At 39.5% G+C, this 18,447-nt stretch overlaps 1 protein-coding gene and 1 long non-coding RNA gene across 3 annotated transcripts; both read left to right on the top strand.

Moving 5' to 3' along the window:
• The first annotated feature begins 4,720 nt into the window (after window positions 1-4,720).
• dhdds (dehydrodolichyl diphosphate synthase) lies at window positions 4,721-9,906 on the top strand. 2 transcript variants are annotated; one of them, XM_079164757.1, is made up of 9 exons: window positions 4,721-4,740; window positions 5,101-5,181; window positions 5,968-6,084; window positions 6,174-6,316; window positions 7,107-7,223; window positions 7,362-7,463; window positions 7,583-7,697; window positions 8,664-8,771; window positions 9,248-9,906. In XM_079164757.1, the coding sequence occupies exons 2-9, from the start codon at window positions 5,119-5,121 to the stop codon at window positions 9,488-9,490; spliced, it is 1,008 nt and encodes a 335-aa protein (XP_079020883.1). In that variant the 5' UTR covers window positions 4,721-4,740; window positions 5,101-5,118; the 3' UTR covers window positions 9,491-9,906. The 2 variants fall into 2 exon arrangements, with proteins under 2 accessions (XP_079020883.1, XP_079020884.1); XM_079164758.1 differs by lacking the exon at window positions 4,721-4,740.
• A 1,162-nt stretch (window positions 9,907-11,068) lies between these two features.
• Window positions 11,069-14,794, top strand: LOC306700057. Its single transcript, XR_013767189.1, has 6 exons — window positions 11,069-11,265; window positions 12,488-12,502; window positions 12,782-12,814; window positions 13,154-13,198; window positions 13,449-13,505; window positions 14,133-14,794. It is a non-coding gene; the product is annotated as an uncharacterized lncRNA (long non-coding RNA).
• Window positions 14,795-18,447: the final 3,653 nt, after the last annotated feature.

Genomic DNA, 18,447 nt, shown 5'->3' with positions numbered 1-18,447 from the left:
GTCACATGGGGAAAGGACTACTATCAAGGGAAACATGTACATGTTTTACCCCCTTTATTCTGGTTCATTTAGTTAGCCTTTTGGTGACATCTGCAGGACGACGTCTTCAAGCATTCAGGACTAGACTGTAAAAAAGTTTAAATAATTCACATTGCAAAAGAAACGACGCTGTACAATCTCAAAACAGGGAGCAGTGGTGACCCCTTCCATCATCAGGAGATCACAACCAAGTGCATGGATGAGGAGGAACAGCCAATTATGCTTCAATTGTTTTGGGCCAAACAGTTTTGGCTCTCTGAATAATTGGCTGTTGACCACGAGCTAAACACGGCAATCAGCTCTATCTTGGAAAATAGCACGTTGAATAATCACACTTCAAAACACAAAAGCAGACTTTGAGATGAGGGGCCCCTCGGGGACCCTCTCCCCCCCCTCTTCCCAATCCTAAAAAATAAAAACAAGCCTATTCAACTGAATTCCATGCTCAGTGTCATGGATTGACAACGTAATTTCAATCTCAGGCCTATTTGTACAACTAAAGACGCCATCCAAAAGATGCAGTTAACAGGTCCTATATGAGAGCTCACCATCTCCTTTAAAAAACAATAGACAGCATTCAAGTTATAAACCCTGCCTTCCAAAAGTCCAAGACAGACTCAAGGCGGGATTATAAGTGCTAGGGTTCAAGATTTTCCGTGATAGCTGGACTTTAGACCTGGGCATGAAGACAAACACTACCTTTGTGTTTCAATTGGCTGCTTCCACACCTCAGCCATCCAAGACAACTGCTAAATAAAGACCAGCACTGCCCCTGATGAGCACATCAGAAGCACATAAAGCATGCAGACCGAAACCCCACGGATAACTGCAATGCACACTGCACATGCTTCTCAGTCTTTCCCAAGTCTAAAAAAAGAAAAAGCTTCTGTGAACTCTGACAGCAGATGCCCGGATATCACAATTGAGGATTATTTTTTTGGTTCAACACATATAAATAATTCATGCGTCTCTGCAGATGTTTCAGCCTGTCTCCCTGATGTGTGTGTAATGCACACAGATGTTATTAAACACTCTTCGGAAGAACCTGAACATTGTGAGCATCCACAGCCATGTCAGTGAAACGGGAGGCTGTGTGGGGAGTTCTGGGTGCAGCCAGCTGCTGCTGCTGCTGCTGTGGTGGTGGTGCTGTGGTGGTGGTGGTGCTTTAAGGCGGGCTTCACCTCATCCCTCCTCACCCCAGATTCCCACGACCTCCCCTGGCCCCGCGCATGGCTGAGGACATTGTCAGCGCTCCCTCAAAAGGCTCGTCTACAGCTATAAATCTGGATAAATAATAACGTTCTCTACAAAGTGGTATGCACGCAGACTACAAGAGAGCCCCCCCCCCCCTCCATCTCCCCTCTCTAACGATGCAACAAACGTTGTTCTCACCAAGCTCCCCATTTGTTCCCCAATTGCAGTCTATGTATTTGCAGCAGCCATAACTCAGGTATGCGGACTGATAACATTTTATTTTTTTTAACACTTAAGTACAAAAAATAGACCTACCAGCGCCAGACGGTCCCGGCTCCATCCCATTCACTTGGCTGCGCGGGTACAAGCTAGCTTGTCCGGGTACTATGGCCAAAACCCGCCGGCCCCTTCAGGCTGGATGCGTCTCAGACTTCCAGCCCCCTCCTCTAGGCGTGTAGTCTTCTCTCAGTGCACCCCCCTATCAGAGCCCCCCCAGACCCGCAGAGGAGTTGATAGGCTAACGGCAGATAGCTGCCCGTTTGCTTGTCTGCCCGTTGACCCTGGAGGCAGTTAACGGCAGAGCTCGAGGGCGATGCTGTCTTCTTCTTCTTCTTCGGACCTCTCTTCCTCCGCGGGGCCGTGATTTGGCCCGAGTTGATCCGCGGCGTTGTGGTTATCTTGTCGGTCTGTTGTGCTCCTGCTCACCGTTCAAGCAGGATTCTCCAGCGGAACAAAAAAAGGGCCAGCCCCTCACACGCACACACCCCCCCTCCCCCCCCCTCCCCCCCACACCCCCAAAAAAAAATCTGAAACTTCTTCTTTGCCATTTAGAAAGTGCAAAGGAACTGTTGATGAACTTGCTGTCACACCCCAGAGGTTGAAAGAGGAACTACACTGCAGATATGCAAATGTGGCCAGATGGACTTTCATAAACTTAACCAGAATAAATCTGAAATTATATTATTTGCACCACAGCAATGAACCTCCCTTCTAAACTATTCAACTTTTTTTATTTATCGATCTATTGAGCAATCATTTCAGTATTCATTCATAATATAATTTATTTAATTATTTCAAATATATGTATACAATCTTGAACACTTTGGGTCCCTATATAATGTTTTTTTCGTTAACACGTACACTTTGAATTTGTCTGCACACATTATTCATACATCCACCTAAACCTTATGATATGAAACCATCTTAGTATTTAAAAAGAAGGCTAACTAAGTGGGGCATAATATAGTACGGCAGTTGTGGAAAGTATACACAGGTACTGAATAAGTACATTTGTGACAGAAGTATTTCCATTTTACTTTACATTTATTTATACTTAAACTTCACTACATTTCAGAAGGATATCTTGCACATTTTTGCTGTGACTTTCTAATTAAGAAATGACAAAAAAATATATAATCACTCAAAATATCTAAATATGATTTGTTGTAGATTAAACCACCCGGCAATACTAGTACATATAGTAAGTTGTACAATTATTACAACCTTGACGAGCTCAGAGTAAAATTCTACTTGCACATGAATTCATTAGTGACACTAATTATGCAATCATAAAATACGTAATCATATGACCCATAACACTCCAGGACCAGCTATCAGAGCTGTATAAAGAGAGAGTCCCATCAACAGAAGTTCTAAATTCTTGATTGTCAAGTAATTCAAAAAGACTTCAGATAGTTCCAGGAAGTACTTGGCAGGCAATTTGCATGTATACAATTTTGGTAGAAATCGGTGCAGACTGAGAGACAAAATTGCGATTTTTGCTAATTAGTAGTCAATAAAAGAATCGATTTATAATATTCATATAGATCAACACATATTGAGCCTTGTATTTTGTCCATTTCTTTTTTTTTATTTAATAAAATGTGCTAATATTTGAGGATTAGTAAGTGTAACAGCTAGAGTTCCCTGTCTTGTTGAAATATTTTAGGTTTGAGTTCCCTTGTTGAAATAAAAGGAAATGAGTGAGATTTAGGGGCATCTAGTGGTGAGGATGCGGATTACAAGCAACAACATACCGCTGGGTTCCCTCCATTTCCAAGCTGATGGAGAACTTTGGTCCTCTGGTAGTGATATCATTAGGATTTTATTACTATAAGGAGCTACTCTTATCGATATTCTGTTATTTTTCTTGACTAAATAATTACTTTTACAAACCCAGATATAATTTTTAAAACAAATAAATTCAGAACATAATTAAAAGTTATTTATAATGTATTTATTACTAAATATTGTTTCCAGAGCAGCAACAGTAATGTTTAAAAGAGCAAAGTCACTATCAATAATAACGAACACAAACATTAGATAGATGTCATTTCTCAAGTCCTCCTCGTTGCTTTGTCTCAGCCAGCAGAAAAGTTTACAAAGGACAAACTTGTAATCTTAGACTACAGACAGACAGCTATTGTTTTAGCTTGTTAGAAAAAAAATCATCATTGTGATCATCAATAGTGTTTCCATCACTAGTGTATCATCAGCACACATCAGTGCTCCTCCCACAGTAACATTTGTCCTTCTAACCCTACAGCACTCCTGACATGCAGCATCACTGCAGTATGATTAGCTATAATGATATATATATATATATATATATATATATATATATATATATATATATATAACATATTCACTATTACTTATTTAATTAATATAAATAATGTGATTCCTTATGTCATACGGCAATATAATACACATTTAGCATGTGTCTTTATTGCTATCTTGTTTGAAACATACCTTGTTATGTTTTCAATCTCATTAAGGTCAACTCAGCACTGCTGACCTGCAGCATTTGCACGTTTCCACAAATAAAGGCCACACCATTGGGATGACTAATATTGGGTTTATTTTGTATTTTTTTTAAGTATCTGTGAGTTGCAGGTGCTCTCCACCGACCTCAAGACCCAGGGTGTGATGGGAAACGCCTGGGTGTCGTCTGATCTAAGAGCTGATTGGCTCTTAGTTTTGACAACAAACACCACGTTTTGTGGAAAAATACTAATTTTCTCTGTAATTGTAATTACTACATTGCTGGCTATTAGTCTCATGTTGTGCAATGAAGGTATAATCTAAAACACCTCTTGTGTGGTTGATAATAATAAAACTTAATTGTATAGCACTTTTCAAAACGAGCAGCAACGTCTTTTACAAAGCAGACAAACAGAATAAAGGATACAATAAAATTCTAGATACACCCACATTCCCACATAAATATATATTTACAAGCAAATATAAATAAATCCGAATGTGGTCTGCAAACCATAACAGTTGGGTTACATTTTGGTGTACTTTTATTTGTCCAATTATTTTACTTGTAACATATATACAAATACTTGAGTATCTTTATTGTGGTATTTCTAAAAAGTAACGTTTCTTATGGACGTTAAATTTATCCACATATTTTGAAAATCTACTAACGTCAAACCGGAAGTAGTCCCTACGCGGTTACGTCACTTTACTCCAATGCGGAAGAGGTCGTCATCGCTAAAAGCTGTGAGTTGGAAGCTATCTGAAATGTGATACAATTACAGTGATTTTGTGATTAGAACAGCGTCTGGTTCCATAGTGTGAATGAACGAAGCGGTTTACATAAAGCGCGTGTGTTTACCGGACCACGTGGGACTCGGTTTGGGGCTTTTATGGCCTCACAGCAGTTCAGTTCACTGCATGTCTCGTGAGCCAGAATATACCAATCACTGGCTGCATGTAACATTTCAGAAATGAATGAAATTAGTAAGACGTTATTTTGGCCATATGCACAGTAACTTCGTCATTGTTTTTGACTAGTGAATGGTGTGATATAATGTTGACATTCATAACCATTTAAAAAAAAATTAAATCACCTATTTTTAGACTGTTGAAAGCCCGAACATGTCGTGGATACGAGAGGGGGAATTAAACCTGCTTGAAAAGATTTCAGCCAATGTCCTGAAGGTAAGCCTAATGTTGTGTGTTCTTGTGTGCTTCCTTGAATGTACCTCTCGTTTTTATCACCCCGAAAAATAGATATGCTGCCAAGCTGTGTTTGACTAAAAACTCACTGCACAGTATATTCAAAATAAAAAACTCATGTGCCACTGTTTTATAAATCTGAATAAAAACATAGTAGATACAATCTGAAACAAAATGAAAAAATGTGGCATTGTATTATTATTTTTATGTTGATATTAATTCTTAAGGATGTGTAATTTGTGCTGCAGACAGAATATTCTTCTCCATCCAGATGTTTCGAACAGTCTTTGAGGATTCTGTAAACACCTGGTTAACCTACGTGTTAAACAACTGTCTGTTGTTGTTTTTTTTAGCTCTGTGACTCGACTGTAATGTTAATCCATAGGAGTACAAAGCCAGAGTTAACGTCTTTAAATAGCTTGTTTAGTTCGATATTACTGAATCACTTTTCCACAGCTTTCCACTGAATCTCACAGTCTTCATCAGCAGCTCATACGTCGTCCGCTGATAACGACTGTGAGATGCAGGTTAAAGTTTAAAAAAAAGCATGCAAGTGGAGCTCAGGTCATGAATGAAACTTAGAAGACAGGACGATCTTCACACAGTAGAAGCTTGTACCAGAGAATATTTGGCATGTTATCACAATTGTTAGCCTTTTTTTCTTTCCTGTTGATTTGCAAATCATTTAAGCTCCATACGACCTTATTATTAACATTACTTAATGTCTCTATAACCCTAATTGCTCTTGACCTGCGTTGTGTCTCCCAGGCTGGACCCATGCCTAAACACGTGGCCTTCATCATGGATGGCAACCGCCGCTTTGCGCGTAAGAAAAACATGGAGCGCCAGGAAGGGCACATGCAGGGCTTCAACAAGCTGGCAGAGGTGAGCTCAAAGCTTCTCAACACACATGTCACCTAAGCATAAAACCGGTCGCTCATTTACGTGTGACCCTTTTGTCCCTTCTACACCAGACATTACGGTGGTGTAAGCACCTGAACATCCGAGAGGTTACAGTGTACGCCTTCAGCATCGAGAACTTCAAGCGAACTCAAAACGAGGTGGACGGGCTGATGGAGCTGGCCAGGCAGAAGTTTGAGAAGCTGTTGGATGAACGGTGAGTTTCATGTTCAGGAATTTAAAATAGCTCTTTTTTTTCTCTTCGGGACAAGTCCCATTTGATACATCTTTATGATTCACAGCTTCCTTAAAAGTTAAGTCGAGAGGAACCGAATGCAGTGACTGTTTAGCGTAGTTAAAGTAAGTTAAGTGTCTTTGCGAGACTGAAACGTTGAGGTGTCAGTTTCAGTGTTTTGGCTTCAGATGGATAGTGTGTAGTCAAGTGTAACAAGAACTTTTTCAAACTCCCTGTTCGATGCTTTTACATCTGCATAGTTCACAGTGGCAACTGGATACGCTAACAATGGCCAATGAGTAAGATATACTGCGGACTGAAGGGGAAGAAAGGCTGACTTATAAATAGGAGTCTACAATATCAGTTATTTCCATGATATTGTAGCTGACACTGACTTCTCCCCTGCAACACACCAGAATATCTAGTTTACACCTTTTAGATTTGGCCTGTTGTTGTTCTGTAAATGTAAAGAAACCGTATTAAAACCAATCAACAAGTAAAGGCTTGTTAATCTGCAGTTCCACAAATGGCCACTAGAGGTTGACCCAAGTGGGATCGAGTCTGTTTTATTTAGTCTTGTATCGACTTTCCTCCTGTTGCTGCCTTGAATTATCTGGTTAAATAAAGGTAAATGATAATAATAAATAGTCGTGGATTGAATGTCGTCCTGGATGTTTCCGCCTCGTCTAAATGGTCGTTTTGTTCTCCCTGTTTGTTTTTTCTTGATTGTTCCACTCCCCCACACACCCCTCTTCACTCTCTCCTTCTGCAGGGAGAATCTGGAGAAGCATGGCGTGTGCATCCGGGTGCTGGGCGACTTGAATATGCTGCCGCTGGACCTTCAGCAGCTTATTGCCAAAGCTGTGGTCAGCACCAAGGCGCACAATAAGTACTTGTTTTATTTATTTGTTCCTCTTGCTTCTATGACACCTATCATTAGTGGCTCACCCCTTACCGCCACATTGGCCATGTGACATAAACAGATTTTATATTGTTTATTATAAACAGATATGCAAATGTTTTGCAGATGTTTCCTGAATGTGTGCTTTGCCTACACGTCGAGATATGAAATCACCAATGCGGTCAGAGAAATGGCTTGGGGAGTGGAGCAGGGCTTGATCAAAGCGAGGTGACGAACGGCAAAGACCGTACTGAGTTGATCTTGTTGATGTTCTGCCAACACCCACGATGCAACCTGGGGATCTTTTGCTCTAACGCGTTGCGTTTGTGTTGTTCTGTGGTGCTCAGTGACGTTTCAGAGCCGCTGCTCAGTGAGTGTTTGTACAGCAATAAATCTCCCAATCCTGATCTGCTCATCCGCACGTCTGGAGAGGTGCGACTCAGCGACTTCCTTCTTTGGCAGGTGACGAGGACAATGGTTTTTACTATGATTATCATTCACTTTGAAAACACTAAAGTAAGATTGGAGATATGAATTCCAAGGCTTGGTTTAGTGTTAAGTGATCAATGCAAATGAGTGGCACTGGCTAATCTTCAGGCGTAGCAGCTGTAACCCTGGTTAGACTTGTATGTCAGGTTTTTATGCTGCAAGTATTCACCTGCAAAACATGGTTTTAAAGAAGGCTTTCAGTTTACGTAGACACAGTCCCGAATATGTCTTTGGTGCATACAAAATATATCTTTGTCCGATTAAGCCTTTACAGCAAAGCAGACAAGTCTACTTTTAGTTTTCCATTAAGACTTTTTGAAGCGTGAAGGTTAGGCTATAAACGAACTACACCACGGTCACATGAGCGCAAGTAAACGCAACGAGGCTGTGGAGGAGGACTAGTCAGCGGGATGACGTGTAGTAGTCTCATTTAGACACTTGTTAGCAGCCGCCTTTAACAAAATTCACTAGAGGGGTATTTACTGACGCTTTATACATCGTAGGAACAAAAGCTTGTGTTAACCACAGACCTCAGTTCAAACATCTAACCAAAAACACATTAAAAATAATAACATTGAATATGAGACGAGGAACCAGAAGTGCAAAAATAAACTCATTTTCAGGTTTTAGGACTCTTTGCTGCAGCACTCTATGTAGCAGCAGTCAAAGTGGAGTTTCACCAATAAAGGGTCATTTTTATTTAACAAAATCAACAATACCATGTTACGATCGTAGGAAGAGCACGCAATTTGTACAAGTTTTTTATGATTTATATATTCATACTTTTTTATGCCTATAACAACAATGTATTATCCACCAAATTAGGGTTTCAATATACGATAGACAACGTTAACGAAGTAGACTAAATGATTGGATCATAATGTCAAACGTTTCACATTCTCTTTATTTATATATTTATTTATATCTCCCACTCTGCAGACGTCCCACTCCTGTCTAGTGTTTCAGTCGGTTCTGTGGCCCGAGTATTCGTTCTGGAACCTGTGTGAAGCCATTCTCCAATATCAATTAAATCACGCATCCATTCAGGTAAGGCCTGCATGAGAGGAACGTCTCAGAATACAGAGGCCTTGCAGAAGATACGGGTCATAATGTTTGTGTTTTGTGAACCTGCCAAAAGTGTCGATTCAGCTGCGCTCCTCTTGTCGCTTTTGAGACGGTAGCGTCATGAAGCAAATATCCAGCTGGGTGTCTTTTCAATCAATCTCAAGAAACGCCAAATACTGCCAGCTTTATGTTTATTTACTGCAGGGTTATTGTTTTGTAAGAGGTTTGTATTATATCGTCCAACCACAGAATGTCACTCTCGTCACTTGTCAGTCATTCTGGCACAACACATAAATTAGAAAAATGTAATAAACGATTGCATTTGACGTTGCAAAGCTGCAAAAGCTCTGATAACCGTAATACCTCGTCTCTATGACTTCAGCCTCCAGTCACATGATGTGTACAGTATCAGGATTCCTGTCTACATCTACGTTGTTGTTGTTCTTGTCATCTTTTAGAAAGCCAGAGACCTCCATCGAGAGCACCAGGCCTCACAGCAGCTCGAGGCGGACCGTGCCTGCGTCACAGAGCACCTGCAGCATCGTGGGAATGGGAAGCCCGCAGACGCCCAGAGAAGACAGGAGGCCCTGCTGCACTACACCACCCGCCGGGAAGAACGGATTCAGGACTTCCTCGAAGCGCTGAAGCACAAGAGAGACTCTTTCATTCATGACTTGTGGAGCGACGCCGTCTCGGCCTAGGAAGGCTCCGAGGAGGATGAAACCTCCCCGGTCCTCTTCCCGAAATGAAGAGTGAACAGTAACCGGAGCTGTGTTACTGGTTTGTACAAAACGAGAGGGCAGTTTTACCCCTATGGGGCTGTAAAATAATCAATATTTATGATTGAAGATCTAAAAAAGAAAGTCTTAATAGGTGGAAATGTCTGGTCAAGATGTAGTTAAGTAATTGTGTCAATTGTCTGTCATCTGCATGCCATTGATTGGAAGATCTAATTTCATGAATGAAAGCCAGGGATCCCAAAGCAGCCGTCCAGATTAATGTAAATCAGTGCAGTTTTGTTGAGTGTGAACTTTGATGACATAACTATATTTTGACCAGCCTCCTTTTAACAGAATAAAGCGATTATTGTATGTCAGCTTCGATTAAATTATGTACAATTCCGACCTTTGTTCTTGCACACCACATGTTAATAGGCCGTCTTTGAACAGTTGTTGCCTCCGTCCGGCTGTTAATACGTCGGTATGTCAAGTCTTAATTTGTGCAGTAGATAAATATCACTTGAATCTCAGATTTCTGTTTGGTCCACGAGATTACTGAGGTCTTTCTACAGATTCAACAGCCAGATCAACTAAACCTTTAGTTTCTACTTGTGGAGTCAGTACTGGACCTCCACTGATTCACATGGTAGATGTACAGTTTTAATTGAGAAATCCATTGCGTATATTAAATCAGTGGGATTGTATATATTTGCTATTTTGTCCGAAGCAAATATTTAGTAGTTGTAATGTTTGTAAATGTAAAAGTTCGGTAAACTATGACTCCTTAAATTTTATCTCCTACTTATTTTAGTTCGTTTTCCAGGTCGAAACTGCAAAACATCTTCTTATTCCACTTAGTAGAATTAGGAGTTTTAATGCCCTTCCATAGGAAATATTAATATTACCAAAACTAATATTTTCAGTGAGGCAATCCTAATGCAACTGATGTCACTTTAATCCAATGGGGTAATAAATATTGAGGTATTTAACTTATTAAAAGTAGCAATACCACAGTATCAAAACACTCCATTTCAAGTCAAATCAAAGGATGATTAGCAACAAAATGTACTTAAAATTATCAACAGTGAAAAGTACTACAAAGCTAAATGGCCCCATTTCGTGTATTTTATTAATGATTTATGAATAATTAGAATATTATTACCAAGGCATAAACAAATATGCATTATTCTAATGTCACGGTGGAGCTAATTTAAACTACTTTATATTCTGTTGGATAGTTAACATTCACCTGTTTTACATTGAAAAATGGGATTTGAAAGCTAATTAGTAGAGATTTTGTTACTAGGAGTTTGTTACTATGTTTTACACTCTGGCATTGCTACTTATTTGTCGGTAAAAGTACTTCTTCTATTGCGCCTACTTGTTTATGATGCAGTGCATTCTTTTCGACGACAAAACCTCAGAGCCCTTCAACACAGCGCCCCCTCGCGGCACTGTTCAGTATTTTCCCGGTCTTGCTCCTGCCTCTTTAACAAATGGGCGGCGCCTGGACGCACGTGACGTATTTGCATCCAATGACAGACAGCGAAACACAAAACCGGTTCGAACCGGTTTCGTTCTTATATTTCAGCGTATAAACTACAAAAAACATTCGTTTGCATTATACATTCGCCATTTTACGCAGCGACTGGTCGGTTGTTGTGTGTTATCTCTGCGCGAGAAAGAAAAAAAAAAAAAACAATTCAATTTGTTGAGCTCTCTGTCCACTTCCTATCAACAACATGGGAAAATCGAAGGTAAGATGTTTTATTTGTATTTAAACTCCGTGCACTAGGTTCGTGTTAACTCGGGTCAACCGTTAGGCTGCGTTTGATATATCTGCATCAGAGGAACGTCATCATCCCCGACAAACAGTGCAGCCATGGCGGTCCGACGGGGAGAGAGACCTGGGCGGGCATCCTCCCCGGTCGGCGAAAATTAAAGTTGCACTCTCGGTAGTAACGTCAAATGCACCGTTATCGGTTAAACTTGACTGGTAACGAACATAATGTTATTTTCACGCCCTGCGCCAAATGCTCCGACAAGTGCAGCCGTTGACATTGCGCTGTCTTGTTTTTTCCCTCTTTGGCAGCAGGTTTGGGGGGGGGGGGGGGTGATGTTGACGGTTTACAGATAACGTTCCGCGCTGAATCGTTAAATGTGTTACTGTAGCTGTTAGCTCAATATGAACGCGTAAACTCGCGACCTACTTAATCACCGAATGGTTGTTTTTTTTACCAAGCAATCGAGATAGTAAGTTATAAGCACAACTTGCAAATGTCAGGAAGGAGTTGGGGGAGGGGAGGTCACATTTATTTATTTATTTTTCCCTCTTGTTTTGAATCGGAAAAGTCCGACTTGCTCGTGCATGTTTGTTTAAAACGGGTTTAACGTTGAATTCAATCACATTTGGCGGAACGATATCGAGGTCGGCTGACTTTACTACAGCGTTACACGTGTGCGTGTCAGTAATTTAACGAATGCATTGATGTGGATTTTTTTTTTCTCAATTATTAATATATTTAATCAGTAAATGTTGCGCGTCGCGATTAAACACCCTGTAGCATATGGTTGTAAATACATTATAATTAACATAAAAATAAAATAAAAAAGGGGTTTTCTTTCTGAAATCTCAACCTTTTTTTTTAATTTAATTAAAATTGTGTTTGCAACCTCGGCAGGCTTTTGTGTGGCTTGGTTTCGCTACACGGCTACAGATTAGTAAAGTAGTAATCTTATCAGTTTCCCGACAGCTGTCTGTCGGCGCGCACTGATACAAAACAAAGGAAGCTGTCAGCGCGCCAAAGCCGTGTCATAGTGACAGGACAGCCCGAATTTGAATTCAAATATGCGCGGGAAGTCCTTTGTCACGTCTTTTAGGTTATGTCTGCAGAACTCCGTGATTTTAAGATTAAGTGATATTTGAGTTGTTGTGAATAATAATATTATGTTTATTTTCTTCTATTCTTTGTCTTTCAGACTATCCGCCCTGAGGTTTGTAGACATATTTACTATTTGTTCATATTATTCATAAGCTGTTGATGCCATTGTATACAAATAATTTGTAATACATTGATAACTGAGATTTGTAGTTAATTGCTGCTTTGAGTGTAATTTTATTTAGATTTTAGTTTTCTGTTTTTGTCATTTTGATAAGACAAGTCATCTGATGCCCTCTTTAGGGCTGTGAATAGCATGTTTAGTTAGTGTCATCGTGCAAAAATAGTTACATCTGCAATCATTACTGACGGTTTTCTTCCTCTATCTCAACAGGAAAGACGATTTTCCAAGCGGCTGGCTGCTGTGGTAAGAAACACGATTAATCCGTTATCAAGGACTGCTATTTTGTTTTGCGATTATTCTTACTCGTCACCCACAAGTTGGTTTTCTAAAAGCAGCTTCCTGTGAGGATTAATTTAAACCTTGACATTTGAATCAGCAAAAACTCATTGTGTGTTTCCAACAAACATGCGTCACTCAATATCAATTCATCCTCAACGCTTTTGTAATTACAATAGTGAACAGGGGGATTATTTTTGAGAGATGGTCACAAAACTAATGCCTCGTGTCAGCAGCCTTTTTTTTCTTTCCTCTTCTTCATCATCTACTGTTAAATACTAAATGAAATGTCTTTTTGTTTTGCAGAACCCTCCCAGAGCGCTGGAGGTTAAGAAGAAACCTGCCGTAAAAGTATGAAACCGATCGCTAGCTGATATCAACAGAACATCTCTGTGTGCCGCATGTCACATGTGAAGCTGATTCATGGCCACTTCCTGGAAGGGAAACTAAATGTGGCCTAGTTCAAGGAAACGATACAGGAAAATACCTTTTTGATGAACAGTTTAGATGTCTTGGTATCCTTGTTGATCCTCGTTAATCTGAAACATGTGATAATTGTCTAATCTAATCCGTTAGTAATCAATTTTCTTGTCATTTGTAGAAGGCAATCAAAGCAAAGAAGACCAAACTAGCTGAAAATGGGAACGCCAAGGCTGAGGTTTGTTTCTTTTATGACGTTTCTTTTTTTGCTGGAAATCTGTGCCATTAACTGATACATAATTAATCAGAACTATCCAAAGTATGTAAACTTATGTAAAGAGTGTTACAGAGCTTACAATACTCAAGGAAGGAATGTTTTTAGTATTTCTATGGTATTCAATACATACACACAGCTGCTCGCCAACCACAAAACTTCATTTGAAAACTCAAATGACATATTTCTGTGTTTTGAGGTATAAGCTTGAGGGCACAAAAGTTGAAAAATAGTTCTCCTGATATTGAGGAAGTGTATCTTTGGAAGTGTGATTGTGAGCAAAAGCTGTAATTTTACACTGAAAAAAACTACCGTCAATCAAATGAGAGCAGCACGTTCTGAAAAGTCCTCAAACAGATTTGTATTATTACCATTTCTACTTCTTTAATAAAGTTCTAGAAATCAGATGTTCTTGGTGCACGCATCGTCTGTCAATACATTTTATTTGGTATTATAAGAATGGGTCCGACTTGATGGCGGCATGCAATTTACTAAATATGATCTGTAGTAAATTATAGCATGATGACGATCACATTACTGCTGAAACAAACGATGCTTATGAAGTATAACTCTCTTATCTTCTGTCCTCAGGAGCCAAAGGCCGAAGCCGCTGAAGCCAAATGAATAACAGTCGATGTGCTCACTCTGTGTACTTGGTGATTGTACAGTTTTAAATTAGTATTTTTTACCAAGTTTTATATTACAAATGTCATTTATATGTTTGTTTGGGCTTGCACTTGTAACAAAAGTTTGTTGTCACATTCATATCCATTTTATATCCATTTAAAAATGATTACCGTCCATATCTCGTAGACGTGGCATTTTTAGTTTGTCTAATCTTGTTTTGTTTTTTTTTGTTGTTTTTAAACTGCTGAGTAATCAATATTTTTCCACCAAGTTGGAATTGGAATCTAATTTTAAACATTATGAGGCAGCTAAAGCATATTGTCAAAATTTGAGGGAAAATAGGAATTTTGCCTTTTATCTCCTTGTATTTTAATGTCAAACTAATAAGAAATTGCTTACCAAATGTTTTTGAAACACTGTATATTGAAACAAGTTCCAATCAGTGAAAACACCACAAAACAATCCTGTTATTAGGTAAAAACGATTGACACATCCCAAAAACATGTACGACGTGAACCTGGTCATCTGATGAGAAGTCCCGTTAAGTTATGTTTCTCTCCTGACTGAAGCTTTTCTGACTTTAATGGCTGATCTAAATGTTCTTGAATAAAAATTGTCAAAATGTTTTCATGGCATTACTTTGTTGCGACATGAAAACATAAATAGAAAAGGAAGTAGTTTAGGGTCACATAGGTGCACAGTAACCCCCAAAACTAATGCCATGTTTTTAAGATAAGCAACACAGATGTTTTTATTTCTCCTGGTCCCCTCTGAGGGTTTACGTAAGTGGCTTAGTTCTTATTTTCTACCTCCTTTAATCTTAAAAAGGTTGATTCTCTACGCCTACTTGATTTAGGAAGCTGGTCGACTTGAAATGATGAGCCTGAACATCTGGATGTTATAAATCCCTGAACCAGATAAAAGCTAAACGGTTCTGTAAAACTCCTAGAAATGTTCTTTGAAACGTGTAAAAACTACACTCGTGTGAATTAAGGAACAAACTGTATATACTGTCTTTTAATCGTATGAATTTACTGTAGCATCGAGTAGAATTCTCTCATCGTTTGGTAGATAATCTCAAATCTATACTCAGCATGTGCCAAAAGAAGGCTCCAGTAATCCTGAACTCAAATGTGAAACAGTGGAGCGGATTTATAAAGTCGCACAACATTGAAATATCCATCCCGGTGTAAATATTTCAGCAGGAATCAGTATGATTGAGTTGAAACTTCTGTGATGAGTTCCCGGCTGTGGAGGAGCTCTCGGTGTCTTTGCGCCGTAGCACCAGCAGAGCGCAGCGTCACACCAAAGTCGGTCACATATGACACGTTTTGTTTTGAGACCTTTAACCAGACGTCCAGGGTCCTGCTGCCTATCTGGGTTAACACAGTGAGATATGGGTTAGGAAGGCTACAGGTGACCAAGGTTACAACAGCTGTTCACGATCCTTTAAGAAATCCTTAAATCTTTTGTGAAGATTAGAAAGCTGTTACCAGTCAAGGTCTTTTAAAACACATGAGAAATGTTTACCACTATTCATGTTTATTTTGGTGTAGATATACTTCCCTTGTTATACATATTTTGTATATTAATCTGGTATTTACTTGTTTAAACTGTCTGTTGTACTGTGGTTTTATTAATAAAGTTGTAAAAGATATCGTAGATTCCGTCCTTTTTCTCTTCTTCTCTAGTTGAGTATTAACCAATCATTTTCCAACTTTGGAAAACGCTATTCGATTAAAAAAAAACAGCTCACCAATCTCACCATAACTTCCATTTAGTAGCTGTTCTGGAGCTTTCGATCAAATCACACGATCTTCCTCATCACACGGAGCATCGCTGGAACGTTGTCATTTAAATGTAGATGTGTCAATCTCAATTTACAAACCATCAGAGATAAGATAAAACATCTCATCCATCTGCTGAGGAATTGTGTGTGATTCGATCAAAAGCTCCAGAACAGCCAACGAGTTGATAAAAACAGTAAATGCCATGTGTGTACACGATCTGTTAGGTGAGTGTAGCAGCATGCAGTTGGTTGGGGGTCATATACACTCCTAAACGACATACTGTAGAGTAAACACATACTTTAAATCAGTTAGCTGTCATGTCTCTCCACATGTGGTAAAGACTGCAGCACACACGGGTCAGTTACTATGTTGGAAACGACAAACACGACATCACTACATTCATGCATCAGATTGATATTAAACCGGCGTGTGCTTTTCGACTGCATCAGGGTGAGAATGCATGTAAGTCCACTGACCCCGGCCAAGACGTGGTGCCCCTGGGCACAGGCATGCAAAAAGGTCCCACCGGCTCCAAGACACACAGACTTTGTGGTTGTTTAGCCTCTTTTTCTTGTTGTTTCATGTCTCTTTGTAGTCTTTATGTATTTCTCTGTGGGTTTTGTATCTCTTTGTAGTCTTCTGTAGTCGTTTGTCCCTTTTTGTAGTTGTTTCATGTCTCTTAGTAGTTGGGTAGATTGTGTGATTCAAAGCAAAAGCTCCAGAACCGGCACTGATTGGACAATGTGGTGGGATTGCTTTGATCAAATACTGTTTTCAAGGTACAGAACCATTTTCAGTTTAATTTTAAGATTCCGAGTTCTCGTCCATATTGGCTGGAAATTGAGATGGATAGAAATTGTTTGTTTGTTTTTTAAAGCCAACATGGACGAGAAGTATTGTGTTTAGGTGATCGTGTCAACTGGCTGATTCACTTCATCTGCTGAGGAAGATTGAGTGAACATCTACAAAACTGACCTCGTCGTAAGATTGCTTTGTTGACAAATTCATTTTTAATCTCTTCCAAAGAGCAACCAACCAACCTCTGTTTTTATGCAATTTTCCCACACCTGCTTTACCTATTTAACATCTAAAATGTCAACTTAATAAATGAACAAATGCTTTTTAGCCATTTTATTTAGGCCATATTTCCACAGTGTACACATGACATGTGCGGGTAGTCTATGTGTTAACATTTCACGGTGTAAAAAAACAAACTAAATGAACCAGCGTGTCCTTAACATGACAGCAAAACGTGGACGAGTCCATTTCTCCCAGGCGTGGGGGTCTATGTGTTTCACATGCACACCAGCATGCGTTGTGTGTGCTGCCACACCCCCCCGCCCATATAGGACATATCCCGGCCTCCTATAAAGTCTGTACATCGTGTACATATTGTACTTTACACCCAAACGCAGGCTGAGCGGCCCCCTGAACCGTCCTGAACCGCGCTGCAGCTGCAGGTAAGCGCGCTGGAGTCCAAGTAATGCATTAAAAGAAGTGTAAAGCTGCAAAAAGAAAGAAGTAACCGATGAGGAACAAGCGTCCACAGCTGGTGTTACGACCCGTATGGAGGAAAAAAAAGGAAAAGTGTCCTATTGTCTCTGTGTGGCAGTAATTGTTCTGGTTTGTTGGTTTTATTTCCTTATTAAAACTTGGTTTTGCAGAAGTTTTATTAAAAAATAATCGTAAAAGCTGTTGTTGAGCTCGTTTGGTAGAAAACAGAGTCAATTGTTTGCTTATGTTGAAAGTATAGAATTTTAAAGGGCAAGCACACCTAAAATGAGAAGCTGCGTGAAAAACATTTGACATCCATGAATTGAATAATGGGATTCATTTATTTTAAAAGGTAAACTATGAATTTGTGTATTTTGGCGTGTTGTGCAGCTGACTGGGAGCAAATAGCTGTGGTGTTTTTAGTTTCTATTCTTTGGCAGTGTGGCTGTACATTTGGTACAAATCTAGTTTAAAATGACCATTAGGCATAATTTGTATGTGTTATTTGAGTCTTTTAATGAAGATTTTCATGATGTGAGCTTAAAAGTCTGAGAAAAACCCCAATCTTTGCTTTTGTTGCTTTAATGCATCCCAAAAATGCAAAATATAGAAATTTGACTTCGTTAAAATTATATATTTGCTTTCAGTGTGTGTGTCTGCGCAGCTCGTGTTTGTGTGAAGTCACTGTGCTCGTTGCGTGTCATCTGTACATTGTGTACCCTGGCAGGAGAGTCTGCAGATCGGCCTGCAACGTGCAGTTTGAGCCTGAAGGGTAAAGATGCGGTTCACTGTAGATTACATTTGAATTTTTAAAACTGAGTGGATGAAGATTTTTGAAGTTTTGATTTCTTTAATTGAAAATTGAGGCATGTCAAATGCCTCAGAAAGCCAATAGTGCGTACCCTTTGTTTACTGCTCTTTGATCAGCTGTTTGTGTATCACCAGTTGGATTAGTCTGTTCTGTTGGGTCACTTTCCTTTTTATTGCTTGGATTT

The sequence above is a fragment of the Pholis gunnellus genome (assembly GCF_910591455.1).
Source record: "Pholis gunnellus genome assembly, chromosome: 8".
Lineage (NCBI taxonomy): Eukaryota > Metazoa > Chordata > Actinopteri > Perciformes > Pholidae > Pholis > Pholis gunnellus.
Note: the sequence above shows the minus strand (reverse complement) of the source record. Positions and strands in the feature narration are given on the sequence as shown.

What these genes read in the sequence shown, in the direction of transcription:
- dhdds (XM_079164757.1), top strand. Translation starts at nt 5,119, where the DNA reads ATGTCGTGGATACGAGAGGGGGAATTAAACCTGCTTGAAAAGATTTCA. An exon ending in GAGAAGCTGTTGGATGAACG is followed by an intron (nt 6,317 to 7,106) that starts GTGAGTTTCATG and finishes CTCCTTCTGCAG; the next exon opens with GGAGAATCTGGAGAAGCATG. An exon ending in TAAATCACGCATCCATTCAG is followed by an intron (nt 8,772 to 9,247) that starts GTAAGGCCTGCA and finishes GTCATCTTTTAG; the next exon opens with AAAGCCAGAGACCTCCATCG.